General features: G+C 36.5%; 1 protein-coding gene across 1 annotated transcript in view; it reads right to left on the bottom strand.

The window, feature by feature from the left end:
- The window catches only part of RP1 (RP1 axonemal microtubule associated), a 249468-nt gene that overhangs the window by 35924 nt on the left and 199563 nt on the right, over positions 1-13981 (bottom strand). The window contains exon 25 of the mRNA XM_049782407.1: positions 1153-1372. Within this exon, the coding sequence (XP_049638364.1) occupies positions 1153-1372 (220 nt within the window). The remainder of the gene's footprint in view (positions 1-1152; positions 1373-13981) is intronic.

Here is a 13981-nt window from a genome sequence, read left to right as displayed (position 1 = left end):
CTCAGAAAAATGTGTTCTTTTTGTTTGTTTGTTTGTTTTTTTGTTTGTTTTGGGGGCCACACCCGGTGATGCTCAAGAGTTACTCCTGACAGTGCACTCAGAAATCACTCCTGGCTTGGGGGACCATATGTGAACCATCGTCCATCCTAGGTCAGCCACATGCAAGGCAAACACCCTACTGCTGCACCCCCACTCTGACCCCTGTAAGTGTTCTTACCATGTTTTAGCATTGTTAATCTAGGAGCCAAGAACAAAGGCACACATAATGACTGCAGAACATACACGATGTGCATGTATCCTTAAATATATATTTCTATTCTGAATAAGTTAACCAACTCTACCAGTAACTGTATTTGGACCATCTAAGTGATGGGGATATTTTATTTTCCAAAAGTTTAAATAAAATTAAAAACAGAATCTATTTCTTGGAAAATAAAGTTTCAACTTCAGTCTACTTAATAAAGTTGTATTGAAAAACCACCATACCATTAGTTTACCATTAATTTAACCATAGCAGCCACTTGATGCACTGGAAAAAAATTAAGCAGGTTTTTGAGAGTACTAATGGCCCAATAAACATCAGATACTTGGTGTATTGTCCTTTACAGCATTATAGACCTCAGTTCTAAATAATATCAACCAACTTAAATTTAGAAATATCTTGAAGAAGTACTAGGGGAGCTCAGAGATCATCCTCAGTGATTCTCAGACAAGTCTCCCAGCTCTTCAGGCCTGAGATGTGACACTAGGTCGAATGGTACTGGAGTCCATCAATGCCATCTCCAATGATGCTGGAGGGAAAAGCCATGCAGTACCTGAGATTTGATTCTGTCCTCATGAAAGTAACACCCGCATTCTAGTTTTTTGACCTATCTCCCAGACTCTCAGCTATTTTGAATTCTTTATTTTGTTTGTTTGCTTTTTGATTTTGGGGCCACACCTGCACTGTTCAGGAGTTACTCCTAGCTCTGCACTCAGAAATCACTCCGGGCTGGTTTGGGGGATCATATGGGATGCCAGGAATCAAACCACTGTCTCCTAGGTTGGCTGCGTGCAAGGCAAATGCCCTACCACTGCTATTTCTCCGGCCTTCATTTTGAATTCCTAATAAAAATCATATACCTGGCAATTAAATTAAGCAAAACCATATACCTGGCAAAGGTGTTTGATGAGTTCTTCCAATGGGCATTTCTTTCCATATATCACCATCATTTTCATTTTCATCTATCCAGGAATAAACAGGTAAATCAAACAGCTCATTTGTGTCTATATTTTCTAGTCTAATTTCTTCCAGATACCACCTGGGATCTTTCCCACTGTTGTCATGTCCAATGCGTATTTTATAGATATCACCAACATCTCTAAGATTAATCTGCAACACAAATAAAATGAATAAATAAACTTCAATAAATTTATGATTTACTCTTTCAAATTGACAATTATTATTCTCTGTTGAGTATAATCTGTTTAATATTTAATGTCTTAGTCTCACTCCTAATTTCCCTTAGAACAACTCATAATATCTGAAATTGTAATCTGAAAGAGCTGTTACATATGATGAACCATAGACTAACAAAGAGATCAAATCTAAGTAACTTTTACTATATCTATTTTTTAAATAATTTTTATTGTGTTACAAGTCTTTCACAGTTACATTTAAGGTACATAGTGACAGTGAATTGGGACCATTCCCACCACCAATGTTGATTTCCCCTCCACCCCTGTTCCCATATCTTTACCCTTAGTCCCCTGGACTGCTAGTGTAACAGGTCCCCTTTGGTATAGCTTGTTGTAGATTGGTAATTTTGATTCTGTTGTCATTGACTTTGGGTTTGGTGTTTAGGTTGATCATTTTTTATCTTACTATATCTTTTAAAGAAACCTTTTATTATAGTTCAAGATAATGTGTTATTCTAAGTATCAAAATATGCTACTTATTTAGCAATTATACCTAATAAATTAGACAGTAGATGTTCTGGCACCTATTATATATTGGATCTCATAAATTAAAGCCCTGACAGCCAGTGCTCTGCTCAGGATCTCACAGCTGAAACTAAACCCCTAGACCAGAGAGTCTTGAGGACCTGAGGATTTTGCTTGCTGGCTAGCTAATGTCAAAGGAATAGTCCAAGTCCTTGGCAGGACAGACCCTTTCACAAGTGGTTCCTTCACCTCTGATCCAATTGCACATTCAACCTTTCTCTCACTAGCTTTTATGGCTTCTTCTCTACTGCCAGCAGAAGAAATATGTTTGCTTTTATAAACTTGTACAAATTTTATTAGATCCATCTATTTAAATGAGGCTATTTTTTTCTACTATAATGTACATAGATTGCATCTTATACAATTCACATCATATATATTCGCATCATCATGCGAATCCATTTTATCTGGAATCTAGAATTTTTCTCCTCAAATTTATTTAATTATCTTAGTTATTACCACAGACATTTACATCACCACAGGAAGATACCACATTAGAACTTATGAAGATTACCTGCTACTTGTTTCTATTAAAAATATTGATTTTATTAATAGAATTTTGGGTTGCTCCATTGGTGGTAAATTTTTTGCACAAGTTATACCAAAATGGCATTTGATCAAGGAGGCTAAAAGAGAATTAAACAAATTTAACCTAAATTGTTGTATCCCTCCCACTTTTTCTGATAAAGTAATGAATATACTGCAGTGTGGAGAATCTTAGATTTGATGCTTACTACAAGTGACTTCCTATAATCTTCCACAATCACAGAGTGTGTGATAAGGGATAAAAATAGTGTTGGGAGGCCAGAGAGATAACATGGAGGTAAGGCATTTGCCTTGCATGCAGAAGAATGGCAGTTCGAATCCCAGCATCCCATATGGTCCCCCGAGTCTGCCAGGAGTGATTTCTGAGCTTAGAGCCAGGAGTAACCCCTGAGTGCTGCCGGATGTGACATAAAAAAAAAATGTCGGTATTCATATATTCATACTACGACTATATTGTATGCTGGCTAAAGCCCCCTTCATCAGAATCAGATCTCAGTTTGAAATTCCCTCTGCCATTTATGACTGTACAAGCTACAGAAATTTTTCTGTTCATGTAGGTTTCCTGTTACATTCTAGTATTATAGTGGCACCAACTGAAGTACTTGTTCAAAATAGTCACATTATAACATTATGAGTACACTTCCCTCAAGATGGTAAAATTATAATATTATAAACATCCCTTTTCTCATGAACACAAAAGTTCTATAGCTTACATTATAATGAACCTTGACTAAAATTTGAAGGCTGTAGTAATAACAACACAGTGTGTGGAATGTTTGCCTTGCATGGCTGACCTGTGTTCAATCTCTGACTTCCCATATGGTCCATCAAGTTTTCCAGAAATAATTTCTGAGTGTAGATCCAGGAATAACCTGAGCACTTCCAGGAGTGTCCCCAAAACCAAAAATAAATAGATAAATAAAATAATAAAGACAAAGGGGGTCCTGGAATTGTAGTACAACAGGTAGGATATGTGTCTTGAAAGCAGCTGTCCTGAGTTCAATTCCCAGAACCCCATATCATCTTCTGAGCACTACCTGGAGTGACCCCTGAGTACAGACCAGAACTAAACATCAAGCAACACTGGGTGTAAACTCAAAACAAAAGATACATGTGCCTCCACCTCCAAATGTCCCAGCCTCCCACACCAAAGCCCTAACTCCTTTATGATGCCAATATCATACTCATTCCCAAAGCTGGCAAAGAAAACCACCAAGAGAACTACAAACCAAGCTCAGTAATGAGCATAGATGTAAAAATACTTAACAAAATCTTAGCAAATAGAATCCAACAATACATTAAAATGTTTATATATCATGACCATGTGGATTTCACCCCATGGGTACAAGGATGGTTCAACATACACAAATCAAACAACATCATACACCACATCAACAAAAAGGAAGATAAAATACTATCAATCAACACAGAGAAGGCATTTGGCAAAGTCCAACCCCCATTCGTGGTGAAAACACTTATCAAAATCGGAGTGTAAGGAACCTTCCTCAAGATAGTTACAGCTATCTATGAGAAGCTCGCAGCCAACATTATCCTCAATGGCTAAAAACTAAAAGCTTGCCCATTAAGGTCAAGTACTAAGCAAGACCATCCACTGTCTCCACTCTTATTCAACACAGTATTAGAAGTCCTAAAAATAGCAATCAGACAAAAAAAAAAAAAGGAATCAAAGGAATTTAAATAGGGAAAGAGGGAGTCAAACTATCTCTATTTGCAAATGATATGATGATATACATTGAATATCCTAGAGTCCACAGAAAAGCTCCTAGAAACAATAAGCCAATTCAGCAAAGGGACTGGCTACAAAGTCAATACACAAAAGACAGTAGCATTCCTTTATACAAATAACAAAGAGGAGAAAGAGATTAAGGAATCGATCCCATTTAAAATAGTATCTAAACATAACGAGTACCTAAGAATCAAGCTAATAAAAAATGTGAAAGACCTAAACCATGAAAACTTAAAAATACTCCAGAAACTGAAGAGGACCTAAGGAATTGGAAGAACACCCCACGCTCATGGGTAGGAAGAATCAATATAACAAAAATGACCATCTTATTACTATATAGATTCAATGCAATCCCTATTCAAAAGATACATGTTCTTTTTCTAAATGTATATTTATAACACCTAGATGAACTCCTAGTTTTTCTCTTTTTTTGTTTGCCCTCCCTGCCATGGTACCAAGACCAGACAGCAGTATGTTCATTTGGTGGAAATAAAAAAGGATCAGACTTGAATACCAAATCCAAAGTCAATGACAACAACCCAGTCAACAACAAGCTGTACAAGGGAGGAACAGTTGCATAGCATTATGGGGGGTAAAGGAGGGACATGTGGGATGCATGCTGGGAACAGGGGTGGAGGGAGGACAACATTGGTGGTGGGAATACCGCTCAATCATTGTCACTATGTGACTTAAATATTACTGTGAAAAATCAGTAATTCAATTTGATCGCAATAAAAAATAAAATAAAGATACATGTAAGCCTGTGTTTATTACAGCATTGTTTACAATAGCAAAAATATAAAAATAGTCTGAGATCCAGTTGTAAATGACAAAGAAGTTGTGAGTGAATAAATAAATATGTGTACATGTATGTATATATGTTATATAGTGATATATATGCTTGTATATCTCAACATATGCATAAAATGATATGTAGTTTACCATCAAGAAATGAAATCCCGTCCTTTGTAGCACCATTTATAGACTTATAATAAATGAAAAATATCTGACAGTGAAATGCAAATGCCGCATGATCTTTCTAATAATATATATAATCTAACAAAGTTGACAAGCAAGCTCATATTTACAGAGAACAAAATGGTGGTTTCCAGGGTAAAATGTCTAAACAGTATCTAAAATTGTAAATAAGTCATGTGGCTGTATTTTACTGCAAGTGACTTATGGTTAACAATATTAAGCTACTATTTTGAAATCTGTTAAGAAGATGGAAATAAATCCCATATCACAAGAAATTTAACTCTGTAAGGCAATCGCTATTAAGTAGAATTATACACTGCTCATTTGAGAAGTAGACAGATATTGAATTATTGTTAGGCAACGGAAACCAAATAGTGTCAAATGTGAATTACGCTATTTTTAAAATGAAGGCATGTGGACCCTGGTTGTAGAAAAGACGCTAGCAGGGAGGGGTTGTGCCTCTCTGGGCATAGAACAATACATAGCACTAAATGGAGAGTGGCACAAAGCCCTCTACGTCTTTTCTATGGTAGAGTTATATGTATCCATAAAGCTAAAAGGAAATGACGTATGGCTGCAATGGCCCAGGGCTGCCAGTACCTGGTGCTGCAAAGCTTACAGGGGCCCTTTGTGCCCTGCTGCTGGATGGGGCCTCGTGCCCACCCAGGAATGCCAACATGTAGAACCACACAACCAGGAGAGAGAGAGAGAGAGAGAGAGAGAGAGAGAGAGAGAGAGAGAGAGAGAGAGAGAGAGAGAGAGAGAGAGAGAGACTGGATGGAAGTCACTGGGCAAAGGTGGCTGGGGAGAACTGGATTCAAAGAAGAAAGAAAAGGAAGTAGATACAAAGCAGGCAGCATCTCTCTGATGCTTTATCTCTGCCCCCCCCCCCCGCTCTCCATGGACCAGCAGGCCTGCTCTGGTCACTCTCCTGGCCTCCCCCAATAATCCAAATTTGGGGACAGAGAGATAGTACAGTGGTAGGGCATTTGCCTTGCATGTGGCCAACCCAGGAGATGGTTGTGTGATTCCTGGCGTCCCATATGGTCAACCAAGCCTGCCAAGTGTGATTTCTGTGGGCAGAGCCAGGAGTAACCCCTGAGCTCTGCCTGGTGTAACCCACCCCCCCAAAATTCCAATACAGTGTTAGGGCATTTGCCTTGTGCATGGCCGGCCCAGGATAGATGTGGGTTCCAACCCTGGCATCCCATATGGTCGCCCAAGCTGGCATCCCATATGGTCGCCCAAGCTCAGGAGTAACTCCTGAGCGCAGCCGGGTATGGCCCAAAGGAAAAAACAAAAACAAATAAATAATCCAAGTGTTTTCCTTTTATAGCCGGCATGACAAGGGGCGTATCCATGGAGTGTGTCCATGGGCTTGTCCAGGCTCAAAAGTCATTACAGAGGGGGTTATTCAAGGGGCGTGTCCACAGCAACTGCCATCAACACTACAAAGTTTTGTAGCATATAGAACATAGGTCATGTGTGATAGAATTTTTAAAGTGATATAAGTCTATTAAAATCTGTGTAAATATTCAATTGTTGAAATATTATTTATATTGTTTGGTATAATTTTTAAATTTTTATTACTTTACCTAAGTACTGTTTATATCATTGCTCATAATACATTTCTTTCTGCCATTATTCTATTTTTTTTTAACACATATCCCACCACCTGTCTAAAATTATCTTCACCATGGTTCCAAATTCCCACCCCATCCAAGCCTGCCCTCTTAGCAGGCATGAAATCGTCTATTTTATAGTGCTTGAATACAACTAAATGGCAATGAAAGAAAAAATACTAAAGCAAAAGAAAATTGGTGAAAATTACTATGTCTTGTAACAGCAGCTTTAAGTCATCCTCTGAAGATTTACTAAGCTAGTTTTTGCTCATTGATCATTCTGTTATTGGTTTTTTTCTTTGTGTGTGTGTGTGTGTGTGTGTGTGTGTGTGTGTGTGTGTGTTAACCTTAGTTGGCTTCTATGCTACTTTGATGTCTAATTTGGTGTGTTCCTGTAGGGGTGACAGTATTGAAAATTTTGAAGGCATTGTGTGGTAACCTACACAGGTACATGAATTTAAAGTTCTGTGGCTGATGTGGCATATGCTGTGGGCATGGCTCTGACTACCACAGCCACTCAAAGAACAAAAGGTGGAGGGAGGTAGTCTGAATAACCGCCAACAGCCCTATAGATCTCAGCCAAATACCAGCATAAGTGGAGTTTTGGTTGGCTAAGTATCTCTGTGGAGATCATGGTAAATCTATGATAGTAGCATTTCTTCTATTGGCAAGACACCTGTAGGATTGTTAACATATAAATAAAAAGTAGGACAGGTGTTTCAGGACTTGAGTCTATTTTTTTCATAGATTTATAAGCCCATTTATTTATAAAGAGTTATTCTCTGGTTCAAAATTTTAATTTTATCACAGTTATATCATTTCATTTATTTCCTTAAAAATCTTCTAAATCATTATTCTGCCTTGTTACTCTTGATCTTCTACCTTTTCTCTCACCTCTACATTTCTCCTCGTTTCTCTTTCCCTTCTCTCTATCTCTCCTTCTAGCACATCTTTCAACTTTCTCTGTCTCCCAGGAAGATGTTTCTGGTATTCTTCTCATCAATGATTTAATATTTGGCAGTTCTGTGTTTCACTGTGATCAAATATAAGTTTTAACTTTGATGACACTTTTTTGTTTGTTTTAAGCCACTTCTAGTTTTACTACATCACCTGAATGGACTGGCTTAGGATATTTTATCCTTATGGGGATCTTGTGACTTTCCGAAAAACATGATTTTAAATATTTACAAGGATTCCTTGCTCTAAAAGTATTCTGGGCAGACAAAAGCACTGTCACCTAGAGAACAGCTTTCTCTCTTATGATATTGGTTGACATAATCATTGCCCCAGAGTTCTCCCATCTCCATCTTGAAGGCTACCTGTTCTGGCTCACAGAATATGCTTCATCACCACCACTTTCTTCCTTCCTGCCTCAAGATTTATGTTCCATGCTGCCTAAAATTTGACTTGTCCTAAAATCCTACAACCAAGGCCTTCTTATTTAAAGAGAAAGCAGAACAAACAGAAACCCTCATAGTTGTTCCACTGGGATAAAAATTGGTAGTTGTTTATTTCCAAAGAGCCAATACCTTGTCTGAAGTTAAGTGAAACATGGAGGGCAATTACCACATGGTTCCCTTCCCATCTTTTCTCAGCAATATTGAATGGACTCAACTTCACTCAGATGTCTGCTTTGAGAAGAGCTGGTTCTTATTCTTGGTACCCCAAGTCAAGATATGTTTTACTCATTGAGTCTTCATGAGTTTGTTTTAAGTTATACATTTTTCTCAGAACAAAATGTCTCAACGGAAATAGATCTAATGGATTTTTATGAAATAGCATCTCTTGGGGGTAGATAGAAGTGAGAGAACGGGAAATCTCCTGTCAGAACACGCTATGCTTAGTATAAGGTTCATTTCAATTGCAGTTTGCATTTTAGCAAAGATGCTGTTTATTGAATCCATTTCACAGTTGAGGAAATTGGGCCAAAGGAGCTGATCCAAAATTGCATGGCAAGCATGTAAATTAAAGATTCAGACCTCTAGTGCACATTTTGTTCAAAACTGTCAATCAAATTCATTCATTAAAAGGCATTTTAAGATGATGTTTGCATGAGAAAGTGATTTAGGTCATTGTTATTAACATTGTGTTTTTAGTGTTAAAAATGATAAGCAGTTTTGATCTCACATTTCAGCTTTTCTTGTTTTATAAAAAAAACTGTTTGTGAATGTTAGGTTGGTAAAATTTAACACTAGAAAATACAAACATAAGGAATGTTGGTATATCTTAATTCTGAAAGGACTTTCAAATTATTTGTGAAAATAAAATAAAATAGATCTGTTAAGTCTGTACTTTCTCTATAAGTACAATTTTATAATAGTACAGCCCAAGTCTAAGAAATTAAAATGAAAAGCGCATGTTATTTTTAGAGACACATAATTTGCTTTGTAACTGTGCCAATATCAGTAGAATTAACAGATAAAATAATAAGATTTTCTCAAGTCAACAGCAGCAATAAATAAGTTCTGTGTAAACTTTCGGAATATTAATTATGGCCATACCTTTCATAGTTTCATTTTACATAATTATTTTTTCTTTCCTCAGAATTGCCAAACTTTTTGTGTAATCTATTTTGTTTCATTTAATTGTCCCTTATCCCTTGCCCTGCGAGCTCCTTCCATTTTTGTTCATCCTTTCCAGGTACTGATGAGCATAGATCTTCCCCCTCTGGTATCTTTTTCTCCAAACAGATTTCAAGGCTAACAAAATTCCAACCTGATCCCATATCTTCTGAACAGACACATCCTCAAGATATTAACCCTAATCTGACTATATTTCCTTCATCTTGGAAGTCTTCCATTTCTCAATCATTATCTCATTCACTCATTTATTCATTCAATTGTCATCCAAAAACTTTTTTTGTTTTTTGTTTTTTTGGTTCTGGGGTCACACCCGGCAGCACTCAGAGGTTATTTCTGGCTCTATGCTCAGAAATCGCTCCTGGCAGGCTCAGGGAACCATATGGGATGCCGGGGTTCGAACTACAGTCCTTCTGCACGCAAGGCAAACACCTTACCTCCATACTATCTCTCCGGTGCCAAAAAACTTTTAAGGAGAGCTTACTTAATTCTATTATATACTATTTTATAAAAGAGTCTTACCTGTCACATAGATTTTTGATTGGACAAGAAGTAAAATAAACACAAATGAGAAAGATATCAATGATGTATGATAAGTACTCTACAGAGACCAAAATAATGTCACTCTAGTTTGAACATCCAAGTAAAAATTTCCTAAAATGGTAATCTGAATAACAAAAAAAAAATATGGTTGATGGATATTATAGAAGAAAGCTGAGTGACAACTAGCTTCTTTTTTTTTTCTTTTTGCATAGGTACAGTAAATACTGGGGAGATTAGAAAGGCCTTGGCCTAAGAGACACAGGGTTTCTTCACCCTTGAAGTTTACTATGGGAATAACTACAAGCTCCAGCCCCCTTTATTTTCTTTCTTTTATTTTTTTTGTATTTGGGCCACACCTGGCATTGCTCAGGGATTACTCCTGAATACAACAATAAAAAATTTGTGAAGATTATTTTGTCTCCAATGAGGTAATTAGACATTGGCAGAAGGTTTAGTAAGCTCTTGCTGCAGCTGACCTATGGATATCCTTTTCAAATGTATCTTCTATTCCCTTTCCTGTGATCAAACTGTTCCTCCTTATACATTTTAGAACAAAGCTTTCAAAATTAGTTCATCAGGTAAATCTCCCAGTAGCCATGTTGCCTTTATTAAATTCCATCCCCTTCTCTCATCAGAATTATATAAAGTATATTTTTAAGAATATACCTTTTCAAAAAAAATCAATGGTACCAGGAACAAGCAGATGCATGAACATTGAGTAGAAATAAAAAATGATCAGACCTAAAGGCCAAACCCAAAGTCAGTGACAATAGAATCAAGATATCTAATCTACAACAAGCTAAACACAAGGGGGACCTGTTATACTAGCAGTCCAAGGGGCAATGGGTGGAGGTATGGGTGCATGCTGGGAAGAGTGGCAGAGGGAGGAGGTCAACACTGGTGGTGGGAATTGCCCTAATTCACTGTTACTATGTACCTTAAATATAACTGTGAAAGGCTTATTATTCACATTGGTCATAAAAAATTATTTTTAAAAGGACAAAATAATATACCTTTTCTCATAAGTTAAATCCCCTCACAGTTTTATATTAACACCTGTGATAGGCAAAATTAGACTCAACAGAGCTCACAAAGCTGGCAGACAGGAAATATATAACTGCCAGACTGTGTTCTAGTAAAATTGGGCTATATCTGTATGTTTGGGGTTCATATTCATGTTGCATTAAAATTTGTAAAGTAAAAATATTAGTAGAATCAAAACCAAATTGTATATGTCTAGAATAAGTTGATTTCATTATAAAAATTACATAGAATTGAGCCTAATATGATTTATCTGTCTGAATTAACATTGACAGAATTTCAGCAGACTTCTGTTTAAAAATATTTTTTATTGAGACCATTGTAAATTACCAGTCATTCAGAGTTGTATTGCATGTGTTTAGTGACAGTAAATTAGGGTCATTCCAATCACCAGTGTTGACCTCTGTCCACCCTGGTCTACTAGTGTAACAAGTCCATTTTGTGTTTAGCTTGTTGTGGTTTAGGTATCTTGATTCTATTATTGTTGACGTTGGCTTGGGTACTTACTTCTGACTTTCCCCCCCACTCAATTCTCCTGAGACCACTTGGTTCCTTGCCCCATTATTTCTTTTCTCAATTTGTAGGAAGACATAGAAATATGTCTATGACTCAAGAGCTATGGTTCCATGAAAAAGGAGGGAGTACCTATCTAGAATATAAATAAAAATTAAAAAAGAAGAAAGGAAGAAAAGAAAGAAAGAAAGAAAGAAAGAAAGAAAGAAAGAAAGAAAGAAAGAAAGAAAGAAAGAAAGAAAGAAAGAAAGAAAGAAAGAAAGAAAGAAAGAAAGAAAGAAAGAAAGAAAGAAAGAAAGAAAGAAAGAAAGAAAGAAAGAAAGAAGAAAGAAAGAAAGAAAGAAAGAAAGAAAGAAAGAAAGAAAGAAAGAAAGAAAGAAAGAAAGAAAGAAAGAAAGAAAGAAAGAAGAAAGAAAGAAAGAAAGAAAGAAAGAAAGAAAGAAAGAAAGAAAGAAAGAAAGAAAGAAAGAAAGAAAGAAAAAGAAAGAAAGAAAGAAAGAGAGAGAGAGAGAAAGAGAGAAAGAGAGAGAGAAAGACAGAGAGAGAAAGAGAGAAAAAGAAATAGAGAGAGAAAGAGAGAGAAAGAAAGTAGAAAGAGAGAAAGAAAGGAGAAAGAAAGAAAGAGGAAAAGAAAGAGAAAGAAAGAAAAAGAAAACAGAGAAAAAGTAAGAAAACTAACCCAATATTAGAAATGACAAGATTCAAATTTTCTGTTGTCTAATATAGTGACAAAATCCAAAATTACTTTTTTCTTTAGCTTTGATTGAAGAAGAATTTTCTGCCAAATATTTCACATATTATTTTATTTTTATAATATATTAAAGCAGCATGATTACAAACATGTTTATAGCTGGATTTCAGATATTATAAAGAACACCCCTCTTTACCAGTGCAACCTTCCTGCCACCAATGGCCCCCATCTCACTCCTTCCCAATCCATGCCTGTATTCAAGACAGACATTCTAGTTTGCTCACTTCCTACCCTAGTCATGATAGTTGTTAGTGTAGTTATTTCTCCAGCTACACTCAACACTCTTTGTGGTAAGCTTCATATCATGGCCAGTCCTTCCAGCCCTTGTCTCTATTGCCTCTAGGTTTAATGTTTTTATTTTTCTTAAATCCCACAGATGTGTAAGACTATTCTATCTCTCTTCCTCTGACTTATTTCACTCTGCATAATAGTTTCCATGTCTATCATATATCATATAGGAAAATTTTATGACTTCATTTTTTTCTGTCAGCTGCATAGTATTCCATAGTCAGTTTCTTTAGCCTCTCAGTTATTGTCAGGCATATGAGTTGTTTTCAGACTCTGGCTATTGAAAATAGCAATGCAATGAATATAGGTGTACAGAAGGCATTTTTGTATTATGTTTCTGTGTTTCTAGAGTATATCCCTAGGAGTGGTATAGCTGGATCATAATGGGAGAACAATTTCCAGTTTTGGGGGGCATCTCCATATTGTTTTCCATAGAGGCTGGACTAGATGGCATTCCCATCAGCAGTGAATGAAAGTACCTTTATCCTCACAGCCTTAGCATTCAGTGCTGTTTTGTGTGTGTGTGTGTGTGTGTGTGTGTGTGTGTGGTTGTGTGTGCATGTGATGATGTGTGCAAGTCTCTGTGGTGCAAGATGCTACCTCATTTTTTCATGTTCCTTTTGGCCATTTATATTTCTTCTTTGAGGAAGTGTCTGTTCATGTCTTCACCCCATTTTTTGATGAGGTTAGATTTTTTTTCTTGTTCAGTTCTGTCAATAACTTGTTTATCTTAGATGTTAGCCCCTTAACTGATGTGTATTAAGTGAATAGTTTCTCCCATTCTGTGGATGGATTTTGTATCCTAGTCACTATTTCCTTTGAGATGCAGAAGCTTCTCAGCTTAATATAGTCCTATTTATTTATCTCTGCTTTCACATGTTTGGACAGTGATGTTACCTCCATTAAGATGCCTTTAGTCTTTTTTATTGATGCATTTCTATTATTTTATTTAATAATTTTTATTGTGACCAAAGTGAATTACAAATATTTCATAGTAATATTTTAGGTGCATAGTGGCACTGAATCAGGGGTTTTCCCACCACCAGTATTGTCCTCTCTCCACCCTTGTTCCCAGCATGCATCCCATATCCCTCTCTTTTGCACCCCAGGCTGCTAGTATACCCTTCTGGGTATCAATTCTGTTGCTGTTGGCTTTGGATTTGGTGTTTAAGTCTGATCATTTTTTATTTCTACTCAATATTCAATAGACTGTTTGGTCTTGATACCATCCATTTTCCCCCTCAGTTTGTGAGGCAGAACAAGATGGTTCAAGTTATGTGGTTCTTGGTTCTGTTTGAAGAGAAAAAATTAAAAAAAAAGAAAAAGGAAAAGAAAAGAAACAAAAAGAAAGCAAACAAACAAAAAATGGGAGGAGTCTATCTAGAGGTTA

The sequence above is a fragment of the Suncus etruscus genome, chromosome 10, assembly GCF_024139225.1.
Source record: "Suncus etruscus isolate mSunEtr1 chromosome 10, mSunEtr1.pri.cur, whole genome shotgun sequence".
Classification (NCBI taxonomy): Eukaryota; Metazoa; Chordata; class Mammalia; order Eulipotyphla; family Soricidae; genus Suncus; species Suncus etruscus.
This window is presented reverse-complemented; position numbering and strand designations above follow the sequence as displayed.